Genomic DNA, 22,626 nt, shown 5'->3' on the forward strand with positions numbered 1-22,626 from the left:
TTTTTCTGTATTCTCTGGTCCTGACCCACATGGATAGGTAACTTACATTTCATCGCAACAAAACATTGATTCGTTTTTTTCTTGTTTCTCTGTCTTGATTATGTACTCTTCATAAATATTTAATGACCGAAAAATAAGTATTTAATTTTTTTGTGCAGATTTTAGAAGTACTGTTTTTCCTTTAGCATTCCAATGTACCTTTTTTTCCTGTTCTGTGTTGGTGTGGCTTTTTACTTTGGTGTAGAGGAGCACCTAACCTTATGTGTTCTTTTTTATTATTATTATTCTGGAAACTCCAAGTGCCAATATTCTAGCTTCTCTGTCTTTTAAAGCAAAGAAATAAAAAATGTGAAGGTTTGACATATAAAAAAAATTAATAACAGATGGGTACATCTTCTTTCGAGGGTTTCTTAAGTAAAGTAGCACTGTGTCAGCTTTGCTTTCTCTTCAAGATGCTTGATTTCAGGGGGGCACCTGGGTGGCTCAGTCATTAAGCGTCTGCCTTCGGCTCAGGTGATGGTCCCAGGGTCGTGGGATGGAGCCCCGCATCGGGCTCCCTGCTCCGCGGGAAGCCTGCTTCTCCCTCTCCCACTCCCCCCTGCTTATGTTCCCTCTCTCGCTGTGTCTCTCTCTGTCAAATCAATAAAATCTTTAAAAAAAAAAAAAAAAAAGATGCTTGATTTCATCTTCCTAAATTTCTGGCTGCTCACTTGGTAATACAGACAATCCGGAAAGTCTGGTGTACATCTAATGCTTAGATAGTTCCTCGCTTTAACTTTGTTTTTGTTTTTTGTTTCTTGTTTTTTAAATATTGCTAATGTCTGTCACATCTCTGTCACCTACCTGCCATTGTTTCTTGTTGCAGGCGACATCCAGACTGAGGGAAAGAGGCTGTGACGGCCACCTGGCAGGCATTGAAGTTCAGCAGCTCTTCTGTTCTCAGAGCGCAGCGATTCCTGAGCACCAGCTCAAAGAACTGAATGTGAAAATCGACAGTGCTTTGCAAGTAAGTGTTTTAGAATTGGCACATAGTTATCCGAGGACAGGAACATGGGAGGCAGGTCAAGTTGTGATGTTGAACCAGTTGGAAAGAATAGTAAGATGGTAGTTGACCTGAAGTCTTTGAATTAACTATAGAAATTTTCCATTTCTGTTGTCACTGGACGTTGTCATTTTATGATCTGCCATGTAATCTTGATTCTTAAAAAAACAATTTCTTTGCAGGCTTATAAAATAGCTCTGGAAAGCTTAGGCCACTGTGAATATGCAATGAAAGCTGGTTTCCACCTGAATCCAAAGGCAATTGAAGCCAGTTTACAGGTATGCTTTTCTCTCTGGTTGCTCTTGAGCTGTGGTATGGCAGATGTGCCACCCCAAGTGAACCAGCTATCTGGGCAGGTGTGCCGTGGGTCACCTCTCCTCTCCAAACCTCTCGCAGGGCTGCTGCAGCGAGGCTGAGGCGCAGCAGACGGGGCGGCGGCAGACCCCCCCGCAGCCCATGCAGTGTGAGCTTCCCACCGTCCCCGTGCAGATAGGATCCCACTTCCTGAAGGGCGTCTCCTTCAACGAATCGGCCGCCGACAACCTGAAACTTAAGACGGTAGCTTTCCATGGGGTTTCAGCAACCGGGTGTGAACGTGGAAACAGTGCTTCAGGGACACCTAAGGGCTTGTAAAGAATATAGGTTAAACAAAACTGAAGTCAAAGCAGGTGGTATTAGTAAATTGGTGTCTAAAAACAGACCATGGTGACTTACCTTATGAGACATTTGGCAAGTTTTATTCACAATTTTGTTAAATGTTTAACATAAAGTGTTTTGAAAGTGCACTATAAAATGCTATTTACAATTGATGGTTTAGTGGACTTACACAAATTAAATAAGAAGAGAAGTCTTGTCATACAACTGCAGTAACTATGCACATTCGTGGGGCATCATGTGTGGCAGGCATGGAGCCAAGGGCTCCACGTGCACTGTCTTGTTTAATGTTCACCCAGGAAGTGGGTGCTGCTCTGTTCTCTGTTTGACGGATAGAAGGACGAAGGCCCAAGCTCACACAGCCAGAAAGGAGTAGACTGGAATTTGAGGTTATGCAGTCTGTGTCCAGAGCCTGCATACCTGACCACTTGGTCATCCAAAATAAAGTTGAGGTTTTCATTGGTATTTGTTTTTACCAGATGATTTTGTCTCCTTATTTAGAGGGATTCAGAATTTCAAAATTCCTCAACCAACTTGCATCAGCAAATGGCTATATGATGCTGTATTTTTTGCTAGTATAGAAATCACATGTATGTATTAATGTACATGTATCCGTATTCTCTGAGGGTATCTGATGATAATTACTTGAGACATTAAAATGACGTGATTTGGGGGGGTGGGGACTGAAACAAAATGCTTTCTTCTTGAGGGCTACTGTGTGCCTGTAAATTCATTTCAACACATTTTAGAATATTGTACAGCTTTATCTTGAGCAGTGAGCTCTCGTCTTTTCAATCCGTAGCATACGATGTTACAGCTGATCAAGGAGGCGGGCTGCTACAATGGAATCACACCCAGGGATGATCTTCCTGTGACCGAAGTACTGAACCAGGTGTGCCCGTCCACGTGGCGGGGCGCCTGCAAGACTGCCGTGCAGCTGCTGTTTGGCCAGGCTGGACTGGTGAGCAGACGTGTGGGATGCATGGGAGAGAAATCCGGGAGCTATGCCTCCAGCAGGGGAACATGTGGTTTGGGCACAGGTGTGGAAATACTGAATAATTTTAAAAGTTCTTCGGTCCTGCAGGGTGCAGACCACGTGGAGAAGGTAAAGGAACAGCAGCATTAAAAAGCCTTTTTGTTTTCTTTTATAGATTGATAATATAATATGTATTTGCCGGGATCCTAGTTGCAAAATGATGTTGCAGGTTTTCCTCATTTTAAAGACACCTATACATTAATAATGATTTGATGGGGAAGGCCTCTTTGCCTCGCTTGCCTACCCTGGAGTGACAGTGGATGTCTTTCTCATGCTCAAACGTGCCAAGCTTCTTCCTATCTCAGGCCTTTGCACTTGGCTGCCCCTTTTACCTGAGAATACTCCTCTCTAGTCTCTATGTGACTCACTCCTTAGCTCCCTGATGTCAGCTCTGAGAAACCTCCGTGGTATAAGTAGTCCCCCCACCAGTCACTTTGTATCCCAGCTCTCTGTTTATCTCCTTCTTAGCCATAAAATAACAACATCAACTCAGAAGTTGGTTTAGTCTTTTCACCTTTGGAGAGAAGAGTGACTTTTTTGCCAGAGTTGCATGGGATCAGGAAATCAGCATCTGAAAGCACCATTTAGCTTTTTGTTTGGCATCTAAGACCCATATAACCTTACATACTTGATCCCACTTTCTAGAACTAAATGACTACTTTTTGAAAAGATACAGCATTTTAGTCAGTGGTTAAAGGAAACTAACTCGAGATTAAGAAAATTTTAAGAAACTGTTTCTTACTCTAATTCCTACTTTATTCGTGAATGGAACTGTGGGGAGGATGCTGTCCTTTTGTTTCATGCGGATGAGGGCTCAGGTGGCCTAGCTCAGGGTGGCCCTGCCTTATGTAGGGCCAGGTGAGGGCCTGTCCACAGTGGTAAGTTATACCTCTTTTAGGATGCAGTTCTTAATACAGGAACCCCTAAGAGAAGGAGTAAGCTGGAGGCTCCCTGCTGAAGTATGTGAGAGCCTGCTGCCTCTAGGAAATTGATCCATATTCCCAGAGATCATTTTAGCTGAAACTAGGAGAAACATGACGTAAATTCTCCAGAAAGGAGTAAAAAGTAAGGCAGAAGGACACACAGGCTGTTTTGGGAAAACATTGTAGGTTAAAAAAAAAAGGCCCATGTTATTGAGAGAGCAGAAACTTCTTCCAGTTCCTACTCCTTGCTCCCAGGGCACCTTTGTGTGTGACTGACAAAGAACCTTTAGATTATGGCTCTAGAGATGGGCGGAGAGAGGAAACACCTGCCTGGTCCAACAATGGCTATTACTTGGACAGGAAGTCTTTTCCAAAGGACATTGCAGACCAGCTGTGGGAACTCTGTTTACAGCAGTGGAAATCAGCTCCATTAGAGGCCGAATTTGGAATCATAATAAGCAGCTTTGCATGGCTTTTGAAATCTAACAGATTTATTTATTTATTTTTAAGTAATCTCTACACTCAGTGTGGGGCTCGAACTCATGACCCTGAGATCAAGAGAGTGGGATGCTGTACCGACTGAGCCAGCCAGGCACGCCATAACAGATTTATTTTTAAAGCACTCTGTGATTATTTTCTTAAATTCTTTTACTTATTTGAAAATATATTCATGGTTTTGTCAAAGTCTCTAAATTACCTAGGCTACTACATCATCTGTGTAATATTAAAGACTCTACTCCAAATAAGAAGAAATCACTGGGGCACCTGGGTGGCTCAGTCAGTTGAGCCTCTGACTCTTGATTTTGGCTCAGGTCATGATCTCAGGGTTGTGAGATCCAGCCCCATGTCGGGTTCCATGCTGGGCGTGGAGCCTGTTTGGGATTCTCTCTCTCCTTCTGCCCCTCATTGCCTCCCCCCTGCTCATGCATTCTCTCTCTCTGTGTCTCTTAAAAAAAAAAGGAAAAGAAAATAAATCATTGAGAGAAGAATCATCTTTACCTTTCTGAGCTAGTTCTGTTTTTATTGATGGCTGAGGATAAAATGATCTTTTAAAAAAGCTTCCTCCACTTCTAGTTTGTGTTCAGGCATTACAAATGGCCTTTTCTTTTTCTTTTTTTTTTTTTTTAAAGATTTTATTTATTTGAGAGAGAGAATGAGATAGAGAGCATGAGAGGGGGAGGGTCAGAGGGAGAAGCAGACTCCCTGCTGAGCAGGGAGCCCGATGCGGGACTTGATCCTGGGACTCCAGGATCATGACCTGAGCCGAAGGCAGTTGCTTAACCAACTGAGCCACCCAGGCGCCCCTACAAATGGCCTTTTCTGAAGCTGTGGTTAGATTTTTAATAACGGTTTTACTTCTTTCCAGTGCGTAAAGTAAAAAAAAAAAAAAAAAAAAAAACTAAGAGGAAACAAAGTAATTCCTAATTAACATATTTATGGCTTGGAAAAAGTACTGAAAGTGCTTACAAAGTTCAGTACATCCTGCACGCAGAATTTGGTTTCTGTTCATTGAAGTATTACTGTCTTCAGTCATCTTTATTACTTGCATTTGTCTTCATGGGGCTCTTGACTGGCCTCTGTACAACTTCCTTGCCATGGGAATCATTCTTGCCAGACTCACTCAGCATCAGCAGGCTCATGTATTAGATTTGTTTGTGATCCATTTTCCTCTCGGAAAGCTGATTGTTGTTTCTCTCTCTCTCTCTCTTTCTCTTAGGTGGTAGTTGACACAGCACAGATTGAAAATAAAGAAGCCTATGCCCCCCAGATCAGTTTAGAGGGCTCCAGAATTGTGGTTCAAGTCCCGTCCACATGGTAACGTGACTCTTATATTAACACAAGCCTAGGCTCTGATTGAAGCTTGCACATCTTTGAAAACAAAGCTTTGCTTTGTTTTGGACAAACCCCATGTTAGGTGGCACATCAGGTCTTGCTACTTGGGCAGGTACACGTGCAGTGGTATGTCCTGGTTCTCAGTCCACGATAAGGAAGCCAAGATGTCTGAAAAATAGTCTTTTTGACCAATCATGTAAGTAAAATGTTATGTACTCATGGATCATAATGAGCAATATTATCTTCTCTTTGTTACTGAGTCCATCATTTTCTCTAAGTCACCAGTGTTTCTCTAAAGCTGAGCACAGAACATAGAATCCCTTCTTCTCTGTTCCAGTAACAACCCTGATGATCTTGAGCTCATGCCATTACAAGTGTGGGGACAGACTGAGCCATTTTTATTTTTAATTATTTAATTACATTTATAAACTTACAGTAGATAGAGTATTCTTCTTAGTTTATTAAAACAGAAGCTCCTACAAGTTAGTAAGAAAATGGGCAAGATGCATGGATAGGCAACAAAAAAATATAGTAAATAGCACAGCTGTCAACACATAGATGAAGAAAATGAGTAACCTCACCCAATAAAGGCAGAGTAAAGAAACAATATGATGTCATTTTGCCCAGATGTTGTTAAATTGTTTTAGAATAATAAACAAATTTTTAAAAAATAAATAAGGTTTCGGCCAGACTGTGCAAAAGTAGGCACAGGAGGTGGATAAATCACACAGCCTTTCTGGAGGGGTTCAGTGTATGAGAAGCCTAAAATAAGAGATCTGACCTCAGGAGTTCCACAGTTCCTCCTCTGGGGATTTATCCTTGTGATATGCATAGAAATCCAGCTAAAGGAGCAGCATCATAACTTTATTAATAAATAGCAAAAATTGAGCATGTGTTGGAAGACTTCTGTTAGTAAGATTATGATATGAATGAGTTATTTAACCATATAGAAAAATTTTGAAACATTTTGGTAGGAAGAGAGAGAGATAGTAAGGCATGATGGCACTCTTGGTGCCTTTGTGGACTAAAATGGTAGCTGGATAATGTGTTCGAGTTGTATTTAAACCATTTCTCCTTGAAATGTGAGGGTCCAGTGGTAGACTCTGCCAGAAGTTTTAGGACTTGTTGATATATCAAGTAAGGGTGAGCAGTTCACTTCATGTCCCAAAACCTCCCTTCTTTCAGTTTCCTCCCCCCATGAGTTTTTTATTTGATTATTGAGATGACATACATTTATTTATTTATTTGTTTATTTATTTATTTATTTATTTATTTTTAAAGATTTTCTTTATTTATTTGACAGAGAGAGACACAGCGAGAGAGGGAACACAAGCAGGGGGAGTGGGAGAGGGAGAAGCAGGCTTCCCGCTGAGCAGGTAGCCCGATGCGGGGCTCGATCCCAGGACCCTGGGATCATGACCTGAGCTGAAGGCAGACGCCTAACGACTGAGCCACCCAGGCACCCCGAGATGACATACCTGTAATTTATACACATATCTTCACTCCTACCAAAAGCTCACTTTTCTGTAAGATTTTTGTGTCCCTGAATTCTTAATTTGTTTTCCTATTCAGGTTCTTATTGAAAAATATTAAACTTAACCAGGATTCTCATTGTAGAGAAAATAGTTTGAACTTTTGAATAATTGGGTGAATACAAACGACTAGTACTAAAATGGTTAACACTGCAGTTTACTTCCAGAACTCTCCATGTATGATTGATTTCCTTTGTAATTCATTGAACCTCCACGAAAGACCTTATAGACTATAATTTCTTGGAGAGGCTCCCTCTGCTGGTTGCTTTTAGTAAAAATACAAAGTTTTCAAAATACATGTTTTTGTTTCTTTCAAAGTATAAATTACATGCTTGTTGAGAAGAATGCAAGCAGAAGTGATTGCTTTACTCCATCTTCAGAAAAATGAAATTGTTAGCAAAGGCAGTCAAGAATTTATTATATGCTTTGCTTTTAATAAAATGGAGTGTCCCACTGCCAGATATGTTTTTTTTCCCCAAACAAAGTAATACCTTATTTAGATTTTTTAAACTGTCTTATTTAAGTTTAGTCCGTCCATTCTTTCTTTCAACAGATACTTACTAAATACCTACTGTGTGGCAGACACTGCCTGGACTCTGGGAATTTAAGTATAAACAAGACAGATGGGGTCTCTGCCCCTAATAGAGCTGACTTTGTAATGGGAGGGAGGGTGAGGGGACAGCTAGCAAGCATAAGAGTTCAGTTCAAACCCCAGCACATGTATGAGGGGATAAGAGCAGAATGATGTCATATGATGGAGAATAACGGGGGTGGCGCTGGGGAGGGGAGGCTGTTTGGGATGAGGTCAGTCACGAAGGGTCCTTCCTTGAAGATATGACATTGGAGAGGAGCCGGCCATGCAGAGAGCAGATGAGGAAAGGATTTCTGGGGAGTGAACCGGCATGGCTGGAGATGTGGTAGGTGGTCGTAAAGAGAGAGAGTCATAGAAACCAGGGCTTACAGGGTCCCTGAGGGACTTGGATTTTTATCTAAGAGCAGGTAGAGGGTTTTAAGCAAGTCTACATGATTTGCCGAAAGAATGGGTTTAGTCTCTTAAGGGGATTCTGTCAATCAACTCTCAGGACTGATGAATTAAATAAAAGTGCTGATTTGTTGATTTTCAGAAAGAGAAATTATTCTCACCAGCAAGTGTAGTGCTTCTTTCCGCATGACCAGCAAATGCTCCCCTAGTGGGCAAACATATGTGACCAGCCAAATCACAGCCAGCAGTGGCTTGGGAGCGCAGAGCAAGGATGTCCTAATAATCAGCAATTCCAGGCTGAGAGAATCGCGTCCGTGAACCCTGGCCAGGTCTACTGGCCAAGATTCTCTCCCAGGAGGCCAGGGTCTGGTTGGGCACTAGCAGAGCTTGCGTTCTGCAGTGTTTCTGAGGCTGGCTGGCTCATATCCTCAGAGACCTATTTCTTCTCAAGCCCTAAGGCATGTTGGGGAGTGCTGCTGCCTCCTTAGGATGGCTTTGCAAGTGTCGATTTCACCATTTAACTCCCAGAGTGCCCAGCAGCAGACAGACAACATCTTCCTGGTTCTGCCTCTCAGAAGAGTCCTCTTGGTGGAGGTACCCTGAATGGGTAGTGAGGACCTGAATGGCGGGAAGCAGCTCTCGGGAGAGCAGTGTGGGCAGAGGCAGCAAAAGGAGAGGTCCTGAGATGTGGGCAAATCCAACATATTCAGGGAGCAAGCCAAGGCCTGTAACTGGGACAAGGGTAATGGAGGTGACAGTGGAGAGACCTATGGCCAGGGGCAGGAGGGACAAGGTCACAGAAACCCTCGAGGGCTGTTTAGATTTTATTTCGATCATGACTGGATGCCACTGGAGAGTTTTTAACAGGGGAGTGATGTGTTCTGATTTGTGCTACCAGAGACTCACTCTGGCTCTGAGCAGAGGGTTGGGAGGGACAGGAGTAGGGACAGGAGACCAGCTGGGAGGTTGGGCCCGAGACACAGGTGCTGGTGGTTTCTTGGAGTAGAGTCATAATAAGAGAGGTGGCGAGAAGTGCTTGGTTTGCTGATGGATTGGCGTGGGCTGTAGGTAGCCAGGGATGATGTGTCGGTTTGGGGTAGACAGCTGTGTGTGGACTTATGGAGGAAGGTTCAGAGTGGTTTTTGGAGAGGAGAGGAAGCAGTCGTGCTGACCAAGCTGCCTGTTAGGTGTACCCAAGAGATGTTGAGTGTGCAGTTAGATACAGGAGAGTGGGGTTCAGGGGGAGGGGGTCGGCTGGTGAAGGAAATTTGAGTCTTGAGTGGAGGATGGTCTATACAGCTGCAGGCCCAGATGCAGCCTTGTGGGGAGAAAGGACAAAGCCTAGGACGCGCCGCCACACAGAGTGGGGAAGCGGAGCAGAGGAGACCGGGAAGGCGCTTGCCAGCCAGGTGGAAGGAAAGTTGAGCAAGTTTGGGGTCCCCGAGCTACAGAAGATAGTGCTCGGGCAGGAAAGAAGCATTGCACCACGTTGCTGAGAGATTGAGTAAGGTGGAGACAGGTAATTGACCTTTGACACTGTCGAGATCAAAGGTGTTTGATCAGAGCCATTCTAGTGCAGTTATGGGGACCAAAGCCCAGCGGGAGTGGGGTGAGGGGAGACTAAGAGGAAGAGGAGGAGACCAAGTGTTTTGCTAAAAGGGGGAGCAGAGAACTCGGCAGTATCTGGAGGGGAATGTGGAGCCAAGAGAAAGAAGCTGGTCTGTGAGGCCCGTTTGTTGGCCCAGGGGAACGTCACGGGGAGAGAGGGGAGATTAGGGGAGCGGGGTCCTCGGGAAAGCAGGAGGGTACAAGAGCCTGCAGTGCTCCGCTGGAGGGGCAGCCGGTGGCAGAGTGGGGCTTGTCTTCCACCTTGACTGTGACCAGAGGGGCACATCAGGAGCACGGGCACTCAAGCTGGTGAATTAGTGGGGAGGGTGGGGAGCAGACCTCCTCTCAGTGATGTGAGAGTTGTGATGGGAAAGAAGAGGAGAAGCAGCAGGGATGGCCGAGCTCTGAGGAGAGGGGATGCGGGCTCAAGTGGTCAGCTTGGAAAGGGAAAACTTTCACTTATGTGAGAAGGCTATGTTTGCGGCTTACCGGAAGTTTGCAGTGAGTCTGGGTTTTTCCCTCCATTGACCTTGAGTTTCCTGGGGGCAGGGGTGTTTTGGAAAGGGTTTGCAGAGGAGTAGATACTGATCCCAGACTCTGAACACAGTGGGACAGAAAGTCAAGGCTGGAGCCAGTGTGGACAGTGAGAGGGCATCAGGGCCCCAGAAGGTAGCCCTTCCACCGAACCCTTCTCTTCCTACCAAACAGACTCTAGATGACTAGAAATCCAGGGAGATCCTGGCCCCCGTGGCTCCTCCTCTTGCAGAGCAGCACGTTCCAATGTTAGCCTTGTCGTTCTCTAACTGGTCTTTAATTACTGAATTTTTATTTGGTGCCAAAAGCATGTACACATTGTCACCTTTTGTACGAGGCCTACTTGAGACACTTTTTCAGAGCAGAGCCGCCCAGACTGATGCGGCCTGCCTCCTGCCTAGGTGCCTGAAAGAAGACCCCGCTACCATGTCCCTGCTGCAGAGAAGCCTCGATCCCGAGAAGACCCTGGGGCTGGTGGACGTGCTCTACACGGCCGTGCTGGACCTCAGCCGCTGGAGGGCAGGGAGGTGGGTGTCCCTGCCGGTCACCTGAAGTAGCTTACATTCGGGCCCATACTCAGGGTCAGTGTGACCACGTACAGTCTCCCGCGCGCTCACATCACTGATTGTATGTGAGGAAGTAAGGCGAGAAAGAAATTTTTGGTCACTTAAATTTGGAATCATTTCAAACTTACTGAAAAGTTGCAGTAGTACCAAGAATTGCTCTCTGACCTTTAGCCAGATTCCTCAGTTACTTAACATGTTTGTCTTCATTTGTTTTATCATTTGAGAGTAAGTCCATCAAGGGGATTTTAGCCCAACTCATATTCTCCTCATGAACGAAGACCAGAGAAACGTGTAGAAAATTTACTTATATCCTGCATGAAATTTATTTCTATCTGAAAGCAGCTGACAGTTGCGAGACTGTCTCTGGGAATTACGAACTTCAGAATGGTAGGGACCTCGAACATCCAGCCATGGGCCCCCTTTCTGAACTCACGAGCTCTGAGGCCCAGAACACTGCGGTGGCTTGTCCCGGGTCACAGCAGCCGTTGCCTGCCTCAGCCCCAACCACTTTCCATCCCTGGGGCTCTCTTTCAGTACTAGGAAAGTGCTCGGAAAACCTTGGAAGTAACCGGTGTCTGTTCTTGGCACTGTCTATAAGTTCCTTCCAAGGTCAACAGTTCCCCATGGTGTCACTGAGTCCCACTCACCACTACCCCCATCCTTGCTGTGTGTATTTACCCACATCCCTCTGCTGGATCAGTCTTACGTACACTTAAAAGTCTGGGGTGTTCATTTTATTTATCTGTAAAATAGGTGAACCTGATACCAACCAACCAGAGAGACTGTTTTTGTCCTTAGAGTCTTTCTTAGATGCAGAGAGATCCATTTCATTGTCCAATTTGTATGTTTGTCTTTTTTGTAATTTTCAATACGTTTCTGTTTAAATAGGGAACAAGCTTTACCCTGCATACAGATCCAGCTTCAGAGGGAGATCTGCGATTTTGGGAATCAGGCCGACCTGCCTTCTGGGAACGGAAACAAATCTTCAGGCGGCCTGCAGAAGACCTTCTCCAAACTGACATCCCGCTTCACCAAGAAAGCTTCATGCACCAGCTCCAGCAGCAGCACAAATTATTCCATCCCAAATACCCCTTCCAAAAACCTCTTCGTAGCTGGGTGTTCGGAAGAGAAGGCCAAAATGCCCAGCAGTATTGACTCAAGGTTACAAAGCATTTTGAACATTGGTAATTTCCCTAGGACTACAGACCCTTCACAGTCAGCGCAGGGTTCCGGTAACCAGACAGCCAATGGTTTTCTCCTGGAGAGGCATGATGGCTTCCTGCCAGGGGATGATGGCAAGGACGAGAAGGGCATGAACCTACCAACCGATCAGGAAATGCAGGAGGTGATCGATTTTCTCTCGGGCTTTAACATGGGCCAGTCACATCAGGGCTCCCCGTTGGTGACAAGGCGTAATTCCGCTGCCGCAGCCACGGTGACTGAACAGAAGGCCGGAGCCATGCAGCCGCCACTGCCAGTGCCCCCTCCTCCACGGCCACCCCCGGCTGGGGCCCGCACACCTCTGACCCCCCAGCCGGGCCTGGCGCCTCAGCAGCAGTCCCCGAAGCAGCAGCAACCGCAGGTCCAGTACTACCAACCCCTGCTCCAGCCCATTGGACCTCAGCAGCCCCCGCCCCAGCCTCGGGCCCCGGGGAAGTGGCTGCACGGCTCAGCCCAGCAGCCAGCCCAGCCTGTCGGAGCAGGTCTGTCTCCTCTTGGCCAGTGGCCTGGCATATCTGATCTCAGTTCTGACTTGTACAGCTTGGGTCTGGTGAGCAGCTATATGGATAATGTGATGTCGGAGGTTTTGGGGCAGAAGCCGCAGGGACCTAGAAATAACACCTGGCCAAACCGTGACCAAAGTGATGGAGTCTTTGGGATGTTGGGAGAGATTCTGCCTTTTGATCCTGCAGGTATGTGGACCCGCCTCCCCTCCCCTTGGGGTTTTCACATCAGTATAATCACTGAGGACTTCATAGGGCCCATCCGACACAGCCTACTTACTTAGGACACTTGGCAAGTGACCTAATTTCTCTTTAAAGACCCTTTCTCGCTGTCGGATGGCAAGTGTGGGACACATCCAGCAAAGGTAGGCAGCCTTGGTGAGAGTGAGGCTAAGAAGGTCAGGACCACTATTTCTCTCACTGTACAGAGGCTTGGATTGAGGCTAAGAGAAGTTCCTTGAATGGCTCCATGTCTCATAGTTCAAGTGGGCTCCTGTGTGGGCCCTCCTATTTGTGGGAGCCAAGGCGGCAGGCCCTTTGTGAGCTGCTCTTCTCCTGATTACATAACCTGTTCTGTGATTCTTTGCTTAAACGCTAGGACCTATGAAAGGTGGTAGAGCACCCTCCTGCCTTCGGAGAACGTGGCTTCTCCTGGCCTGAACAGTGTGAAAATACCACCAGAGTTATCTATGGAAATTAGAAAAAGAACTTAGAAACAAACAAAAATAAACTAGGAGGAGGAAGTAATTAAGGAGAAAAGCCAAGATTGATGAAATTTAATAGAAAAAATAAATTATAAATAAAATCTAAAAGAAGGGTCTCTTGAAGACCAACAAAATAGATAAACCAATTTATTGTAAGCCTCAATAAGAGAGAGCAAAGAGAAACGAGATTTAGGAAAGAGAAAGGAGGGGCGCCTGGGTGGCTCAGTCGGTTAAGCCTCTGCCTTCAGCTCAGGGCATGATCCCGGGGTCCTGGGATTGAGTCCAGCATCGGGCTCCCTGCTCAGCGGGGAGCCTGCTTCTCCCTCTCCCTCTGCCTGGTGCTCTGCCTGCTTGTGTGCGCGCTCTCCCCCCGCCCCCGACAAATAAATAAATAAAATTTTAAAATAAATAAATAAATAAATCTTTAAAAAAAAAAAAAGGAAAGAGAAAGAAGATGTCATTCCAGAAACAGGAGAGAGTAAAAGAAGTTTAAGACGTTTCTACATATGACAACATCTTTGAAAACTGATTGGAAAAATGGCTTCTTTCCTAATACAATGCACATCACCAAAATTGTACCAAGAAGTGGAAAACCTGCCCAGATCTGTTTCAGTGGAAGAAATTGGAACAGTAATTATGAAGCCAACATGGTTTTACCATAAAAACGTTATAAGGGTTGGGGCGCCTGGGTGGCTCAGTCGTTGGGCGTCTGCCTTCGGCTCGGGTCATGATCCCAGGGTCCTGGGATCGAGCCCCGCATCGGGCTACCTGCTCAGCGGGAAGCCTGCTTCTCCCACTCCCCCTGCTTGTGTTCCCTCTCTCGCTGTGTCCCTCTCTACCAAATAAAAAAAAAAAAAAAAAGATTTAAAAACGTTATAAGGGTTATTTAAAAAGCAAACCGTAGTCCTCTCTGTAGGAGTGTGGGTGGAGGCTGGACCCCGGAGCCGTGGTGGGAAGAGCAGCTCCGTTACTGCTCCGGTACTGCGGGGGTGGCAGGTGGGGCAGCGGACCAGCTCTGCGCTGCTCAGTAATGCCTGGCATCACCCCACTTGCAGGAGCGGCCAGACAGCAACAGATGCTGTAAAGACATTTGGTAAAAGCCACCAGTGATTCAAAAAAAACCCTCCAAGTAAGACATGAATAGAAATAAATTTCTTCAATATTAAAGAAAGACTATCTCCCAAGGGCCGGGAGCAAGTATTACTCTGTATAGTGAAACAAAATCATTCCAGTTAAAATCAAGACAGGGTGGCAACTGTTACTGCCAATAGCGTGTAACTAATTTTTTGTCCTGGACTTGCTAGCAAACACAGCAAGACATGTATAAGCTGTAGAAAAAGATACATTGAAAAGCACATCTCTTTGCTGGCAATAGAATTGGAGGGGGGGAAAACTCAACGAGACTCCTCGATTAAAAAAAAAACCCTAGGGGCGCCTGGGTGGCTCAGTCATTGAGCGTCTGCCTTCGGCTCAGGTCATGATCCCAGGGTCCTGGGATCGAGCCCCACATCGGGCTCCCTGCTCGATGGGAGACCTGCTTCTCCCTCTCCCACTCCCCCTGCGGTGTTACCTCTCTCGCTGTGTCTCTGTCAAATAAATAAAAATCTTTAAAAAAATAATAATAATAAAAAAATAAAATAAAACCCTAGAATTAGCGAATCTGGTAAGGTGGGTCGATACAAGATAAATATGTAGAAATCCGTTACTCTTTTCTCTAATTTAGCAAAAGGTATACAGGTGGAAAATATATTTCATTTAAGGAGAATACTGTGAAATATATAAATAATTATTGCAAATATTTATATAAACAGCAGAAGAGGAATTCCCTGCTAAAACAACCCAGCATTAGCTACGAATGAAAAGAAATGTTTTCTTAGGTCTTCTAAGAATCCCTCATGCTGCTGCTCACGCTTTCTTGCTCTTGCTTCCCATGGGTGGTAGATGTGAGCATCCTTGGACCCTGGGGCACAGGAAGGGCACAGGGTTCCACCCCGATCCAGAAGAGCAGGCCCCACCCAGCTGCCACTGACTGGGGTGGGCGTGGCACGGCACATTTTTTTCAACTGCTATTCAACAGTCTACATCTTTTGATAGTCATGTAATTAATCCAGAGTATAAACAGTGTTTGGCAGAATTTTACCGTCTTTGATCTTTGATGAGGCCTGGATGGCCTCTATGTCTTTAAGCTACAAATCCTATTAGCTTTATCTTCCGTGAGTTAGTTCCTATCTGACCTGCAGGTCCCTAATGTAGCTTCCTGCAGACCCCGCCCTGAGGGCATAAGATCTACATCGCCCTTTCCCCAAATAAAGGAAGGGCACTCCTCGCGATAGATGAATCACAGAAGGCCCCCTCTCAGGCAGGGCCAGTGAGAGCAGAGTGCCCCCTCTGGACAGGGCACACAGCCCCTGGAGGCATGGCTTGACCCACTGAGAAGGGGGCCTTGATTTTGGCCCAGCCCCTCCCCTCCCCTGGTGTGGGCATCTTTGTGCAGTGCGCAGACTCACCAGCAGTCCTGTGGGCAGTGCCCTGAGGACGAGCTAAGAATGAGATTTTGCCCTAGTATCTTTCCCAGCCTGAAGCTGAGAAGTATACACTGCTGAGTCATATTCAGCTTGTGAACAATAGATACTTTCCTGCTGCATCTTTTTTTTTTTTTTTTTAAGATTTTATTTATTTATTTGAGAGAGAGAGAGAGATAGCTAGAGAGAGCATGAGCGGGGAGGAGAGGGAGAAGCAGGCCTCACGCTGAGCAGGGAGCCCGACGTGGGGCTCGATCCCAGGACCCTGGGATCATGACCTGAGCCGAAGGCAGACGCTTAACCAACTGAGCCACCCAGGCGCCCTCCTGCCGTATCTTCTTCTTTGACTTTTTCTCTCAATGTCCTCTATGCTGTTTTTTCTCCCACTTGTACTGTCCTGCCCATCCTTACTCAGCTCTGGCCAGTATGTTTCCAATCACCTCTTAATACCTCTGAAATTCTGAAATTTCATCTCATTCATTACCACTCTCACTATCTTCACACGGAATGAGTAGGTCTGCCATCCAATATCCAGGAAAATCCTGGATTCAAGTTGGGTCACGTGGCAATGACATACCTCTATCTGGCTGACCCTGATGCTTTTACAACTTGCAGGTGGTCAGTTCGCTAAAGACATCAAGCATGTGATTTTCTAAGTTGTTATGTACGTAGCAACAGACATTGGAACATTGTTAAGTATCTGGTATTTGTCTTTAAACTTTAATCATGGATCCTTTTGTGTTCTCTTTCTCTGTCTTTCGGTCGCATTCAGCCTGCCTCTGTCCTAGGCATAACCCTTCTTCACAGTCCCTGTGCACACCCCGTACCCCAGGTCAGACACCTGGCTGAAAGCCCCAATCCTGCAGCCAGCTCCCTGGCTCTCGGGGCCACAAGCCTGGCAGCACCTCCCCGCTTGTCACTGCGTGTGTGACCAACACATGCTCGGGAGGCAGGGAAGGAAACGAGAGGCCAGTGTGGCCCCAGCCCCTCTCTGTCCCTTTGTCTTAACGCAGTGGGTTCGGACCCCGAGTTTGCTCGCTATGTGGCAGGAGTGAGCCAGGCAATGCAGCAGAAGCGGCAAGTGCAACATGGCCGCCGCCCAGGCCACCCCCGGGGCCACTGGCCCCCCATGGACGATGCCCATCGGACCTGGCCTTTCCCGGAGTTCTTCACAGAAGGGTGAGTGCTGGGGGTGGCAGGGAAACTGAGTTTGGGGACTGGGTATCCCCCAGGGGGCACTCGTGCACTCTTATCAGGCAACTTGATTCCGAGGCCCCCTGTGAGAGAGTGACATCTGGTCAGATCTTCAAGTGGTCACAGTTTTGCGACAGACCCGAGGATGCCAAGTGGCATGATGGGTCCCTGTGAACACACCATTGGTAGGAAGTGATGATTTTCAGCACAGACTTTTCTGCCCGGAACCAGGAACTTATTTGACGATGTTTGTGAGGTCATTGAGCGTTTAACATGGTCTCTATGCTGAAATGGGCATGCCTGTGAAACCCGTGCGATTCGTGGAATGGGATCCTTGTAGCCTCCAAAAAGCAAAGGTGTATGGTTCAGATGCCAGTGTACCCAGAGAACTGCGGATTTGCATCCCAAAGACAACGGGAGGTTGATTTTTCACATCTCTTATTGCTACCCAGTTAATAAATCTGGACAGCTAAAGACCATTTCAGCTTTTTGCTCTAACATGAATTTCACATGCAAAGCACAGGCTTCTGGCAAGAATAAAGGGCAGCGAAGAGTACATGTTATTTTCGAAACAAGGGAGGACAGGAAGGAAAGCTTGGATTTTTAGAAGGGGAGACAAGAGACTGCCATCTGGTTGTTAGATGGGTGCAGGGTAAAGATTGTTCCTTTAGGGCTGGTGGTGTGGGGGCGGCCTCAGGCTTGTCCGGCTGGTGTCCAGGCTGGCTGCAGGACGCCCCCAGACCAGCTTCTCTCTCTGGCTTTCAGGGACGGTCTGCACAGCGGCTGGTCAGGTGCTCAGGGGGACTCCGCCAGCTCAAGTGATGAGACATCTTCCGCCAACGGGGACAGCTTGTTCTCCATGTTTTCAGGGCCTGACCTCGTGGCCGCTGTCAAGCAGAGAAGGTAGGAAGAGATTTCTAAAGACAAAGGACAGAGGGGCACATGAATGTGATCCCCAGCTTATTCCTCTGGAAAGCTCAGGAACCTCATGGCTCCCTGTCAGCCTGGTGTGAGAGAGGCAGAGGGCCTCTGCTAGCACAGCCTTGCTGAATCTTCTGCGGCTACCGTGCAGGCTTGCTTGTAGCCCAGGTGACTTAACGTTGGGTTGAGGCTTTGCTGGCAGAACAGTCTCACGCAAGTAGTAGCCGAAAATACCAGTATGAGGCAAGGGAGGGTTCTGGAGATGAACCTGGCCCTCTCTGATCCTTAGTTTCTTCATCAAAGTTGAAAAGAAAACATAATAGAGTATATTCAGGTCTAAGAAGTTTTTAAAAGTAGGGGTGCCTGGCTGGCTCATTTGGTAGAGCAGGAGACTCCTAGTCTCAGGGTCATGAGTTCAAGCCCCATGTTGGGCATGAAGGCTACTCCAAAAAAAAAAAAAAAAAGGGAGGGAAGGAAAAGGAAAAAGGAAACACCAAACATGTCAGGTTGGGTTAGTTGCTATGAAGAAAAATATGGGGGTCACGTGGGTGGCTCAGTCGGTTAAGCATCTGACTTGATATTGGCTCAGGTCTTAATCTCTGAGTCATGAGTTCACGCCCCACATTGGGCTCCACACTGGGCATGGAGCCTACTTAAATATACACACACACACACACACACACACACACACACACACACACACACACATACACACACAGACACATATGGGAGTCAGGGAGGCCTCTGATGAGCAGACAGCTGAACAAAATGAGGGAGCAACTGGTGAGAAATTGGCAATGGGGTATGTGTGAGAGAGAAGAATCGGGGATGGTATGTAAGGTTTTGGCTGGAGCATCTATATGAAAGGGGGTGCCGATGAACTGAGACCGGAGGATGCAGGAGGAGCACGATTGAGCCAGGGCTAGTGGCTAAGATGTCTGTTTTAGACAAGGGCAGTCAGAGAGGCCGATGAGATGCCGAGGAAGCCAATGGTAGAACCGCCTCTACAGAGACTGGTGTCTGCAGGCGGGAGCACGGACAGACTGATTTACTTGGCTCGGAGCCTGCTCCGTCCTGCCTTTTTCATTCAACATTATAACAGAAATTTTTCATGTTTGTAGTTAAAACTAACAGTCTTTTAAGTCCCACTTCCCCAGGGCATGGTGAACAGTATCTGTTGAATATGTTAACGGAAGCCCCAGCCAGTAGATCAGAGCAGCTGAAACAGCCACCACCTGCCACCCCGCCCCTCCCCAAGCCCGGGAATGGCTTCTGGGAGTGCTCCATTCACTGGCCGCCCACCCGATCCCCCCGCATGCACTGGGCCCAAGGTCTCCCCACCTAGAACCAGCGCCCAGAACCAGGTGGCTAGCGTGTCAAGGTCAGTGGGGCAGCAAGCCAGATGCCCACTGCACTGTGCTCTTGATTCTTCCAGGAAACACAGCAGTGGAGAGCAGGAGACCAGCACGCTGCCCTCCCCACCTCTTCTTACCGCAGTGGAGGACATGAACCAGGTACTGTGGGCCCTGCTCTGGCCACGGAGGGCCAGCTATATGGGGTGCAGACCATGAGCGAGGTTCCAAAGCTTAAGTTTTAAGAGGGCTTCAGAGCAATGACGGGTTCTTTGTGGTGAACGACTTTTTTCCCCCATGATTAACCATCTCATCTCCGAGCCAAATGTAGAGGAAGCCCTGGGGTTGTGCCATCCACTGTGATAGCCACTAGCCACATGTGGCTATTTAAATTGGAATGAATCAAATATAAATACAAATTGAGTTCCTTAATGGCACTGGCCATATGTGGTGAGTGGCCACTGCGTGGGAGCAGCACAGACACAGATCACCTCCATCACTGCAAATTGAGCTGGACAGTGCTGCTCCAGGGCTGTGGGGAGGGCTGGGGCTCCTACCCTGTCTCCTAGGTGGAAATAGGACCAGAGACCTGGGGAGGTGGGAAAAGATGACGAATTGCCAGAAATGCCACTAAGAACCCTCTTCTGTCTCTCAGGATAACAAAACCAAAACGTGGCCACCCAAAGCACCCTGGCAACACCCTTCCCCGCTGCCCAGCACACTGCCTAGCCCGAGCGCACCACTCTACGCAGTTGCCGGCCCTGGCAGCCAGTGGAACGACACCATGCAGATGCTGCAGTCACCAGTGTGGGCCGCGACCAGCGATTGCAGCACCGCCTCCTTTACCTATGTGCAGACCCCACCACAGCCCCCGCCCCCACCAGCACACAAGGCAGCACCCAAGGGCTTCAAGGCCTTCCCCGGGAAGGCTGAGCGCAGGCCGGCCTACTTGCCCCAGTACTGACCCAGGGCCAGCCTGCCTGCCTGCCTGCCCAGAGCTGTCGGGGCCAGTGTCCCCACCCCAGGGCTGACTAGCTGGCACCAGCCCCCCAGAGGACCAGTGCACCCCTGTCCCAGGCAGGGATCCTTGGGCATGGGGGTAGTTGGCAGCTCCAAGCCTTTAAGGCCTGGCTTCTCAAACTTTTGAGGCATCAGAGCCCTGAAGGGCCAGCTAGAAACAGGTTTCTGACCCTCAGGGAGATGCTGGGGGATCATTGAGCTTAATAAGCTCCCCCAGTGGTTCTGATGCAGGTGGGCCATAGGCCACACTTTGAGAAACACGGCTCTCAAGTTTGTAGTCCCACTGTGTGTGTTGGGAAGGCATCAGGCCTGAAGGCTGAGAGCAAAACTGACCATTCTTCTGAAACCCTCCCCCTCCCCCTTCTTAACACGTTGAGTGATGACCACATCAATCACTGTATTTTATAGCTATTTTTCATATAGGTTTTTAGTTAAAACATCTCCCGCCTAAAAAGCATTGAATATTTTAAGATAACAGATATAGAGGCTGGAGGTTTGTTCAACACTATCTTTATTTAAGCTTATACAAAACGGGCAAAATACAGAATATTTGTGATTGGAAGCAATCACTGGGGTTTTCTGTGGGTGGGCAGCCCCTCGCCACCCCAAGCAGCACCCAAGGGGTGCAGTCCTGACCGGATTTACAAAAGCAGGATCGTAAAACTGATGTCAGAGGCATATTCCTGATGGTGCATGGAGATGAGCCAGCTGGCTGCGTCCGTGTGCGGGATAAAGTTGCACCTGCTGCCCTCAGATCCACACGTGGCCAGAGGCTTTGACACAGTCTCCAAACATGGGGGTGTGGTCAAGAGGCTGCACAGAGACACCTGCACTTGAACTTGCAGTAACATTTGTGAGCTGGCTCAAGACAAACCAATTAAGGTGTAGATAGGAATTAATTTAAAGTCTTTTCTTTAAAAAAAAAAAAAAGAACAAAAACCACCTCATTTTCAGTTAACATGTGCCATTAAAGAGATAACATCCTGTGGATTTAGGGATATTTTCCAGCCAGAATGGATCCAGAAGAATTGAATGGTGCTTAAATTGAGAAATAATGATACATATATCTCTATAGAGTAGACATCCCACTGTATATTAATCGAGGTTACAGAAGTTCTTTATATAAAACTTATTTAAATTTTTCATATTTCATCTTTGAAAAAGTCTAATTGAGAAAAATCCATAATATTTTCTGGTATGAAAGTTTGACAGTATTAATATTTTTTTTATATTTTCTTAAATCATTAAACCATTTTAATATATATGTTAACTACTAATAAATGGTTTATTCTTTCTAACTCCATATAAGCTTTTCCAGCAGACATTGTAATAACACATTTATGTTCTCATTTTTCTACGGATATAAGTAAATTTATATTTAAAAATACCAAAAAGAAAAAATATATATGTATATGTATGTATACACACTAATGAGAGAGGCCCCCTCGGGTGTCTGAGCCCAGCCATCTGACCTTTTAGTACTGTGCTGCCCGGCTGTTTCCAGGCCTCGGGTGTCGTCTTCTGTGCTGTGTGGGGATGTCGTTGCTGCCTGCACTTACGATCCTCTCACCGCGGCTTCCGAACGTTCACCTCACCATGTTTACAGAGAACTCTTTTGTACATAGACTTCTTCAGGCACGTGCTTTGCACTGACCCTGCGTGGCTCTTGTCTGTTCGCTGTCCCAGTGTGTGCACTAATCTGTCCGATGTTTGTGGCTCTTTTCCTTGTAGGATAGTTTTCTGTTTTCCTTCTGTAACGTGTCCACAGTACCTTGTATTTCAAGTTCGATTATACTGAAGTACTCTTGTTTTCATAGTGCCTCCCCAAAGACCTCACCCTGGACGGAGGTCAGCCCTTGACGCCCCAGTGCAGGTGACATTGATACCGCCACGTTGTCACTCTCCAGTCTGTTTTTCTCGATTAAGCGGGACATTTTGTAATCGCCATCTCCGTGGGCTGTGAGACTGTGTGAAGCTGTTTGTGTGGTCTCCTCGTAGGTGCTGTGTTCTCGGCACCGCCTTGCTCTGAACACTGGTAATTCCAGGTGCTGCGCTGGGCAGAGGGGTCTCGCCAAAGCGCATGTGTGTGCGTGTGTGAGTGTGTGTGTCCTTTGCATGGCCGGGCGTGACTGCCTTGCTCGGGCATCAGCAGGACATTGTGTGAATAGTTAAACGCTTCCAAACTGGAACTCTACATTTTGTATCTTCCTTTTAAAGCTCCTATAAGTAAAATAACTATTGGCTTTATTAAAAATATACATTTAATAATATTTTGTATCTCTGTTTGAAATGAACTGCAGCAGACAGGCCAGAAGCCCTGCCTGGTTCATGACTTTGAAAAGCTGCACCCACATTGGTTTTTAGGTCAGTTCGTCCTCTGGTTCTGAGGCCTTGCGAGAGGAAAGACCACCGAGAGTGTTAGGATGAGCTGCGGTGGTTGGGCAGGAAGCAGACAACCTACCACACCTCTCCAGTCGGC

At 47.0% G+C, this 22,626-nt stretch overlaps 1 protein-coding gene across 7 annotated transcripts in view; it reads left to right on the top strand.

Annotated features, from left to right (window-relative positions):
• GARRE1 (granule associated Rac and RHOG effector 1) overlaps positions 1-22,417 on the top strand; it is a 79,693-nt gene extending 57,276 nt beyond the window's left edge. For 6 of the 7 annotated variants that reach the window (XM_078062995.1, XM_078062997.1, XM_078062996.1 and 3 more), the window contains 11 exons: positions 866-1,006; positions 1,225-1,320; positions 1,439-1,600; positions 2,499-2,657; positions 5,373-5,470; positions 10,546-10,671; positions 11,599-12,623; positions 16,674-16,839; positions 17,620-17,757; positions 19,211-19,289; positions 19,783-22,417. In XM_078062995.1, coding sequence (XP_077919121.1) covers positions 866-1,006; positions 1,225-1,320; positions 1,439-1,600; positions 2,499-2,657; positions 5,373-5,470; positions 10,546-10,671; positions 11,599-12,623; positions 16,674-16,839; positions 17,620-17,757; positions 19,211-19,289; positions 19,783-20,091 — 2,499 coding nt within the window. In that variant the 3' untranslated portion in view covers positions 20,092-22,417. The remainder of the gene's footprint in view (positions 1-865; positions 1,007-1,224; positions 1,321-1,438; positions 1,601-2,498; positions 2,658-5,372; positions 5,471-10,545; positions 10,672-11,598; positions 12,624-16,673; positions 16,840-17,619; positions 17,758-19,210; positions 19,290-19,782) is intronic. The other variant, XM_078063001.1, reaches the window with a different exon arrangement.
• The last annotated feature ends 209 nt before the right edge of the window (positions 22,418-22,626 follow it).

This window comes from Halichoerus grypus, chromosome 15 (genome assembly GCF_964656455.1).
Source record: "Halichoerus grypus chromosome 15, mHalGry1.hap1.1, whole genome shotgun sequence".
Lineage (NCBI taxonomy): Eukaryota > Metazoa > Chordata > Mammalia > Carnivora > Phocidae > Halichoerus > Halichoerus grypus.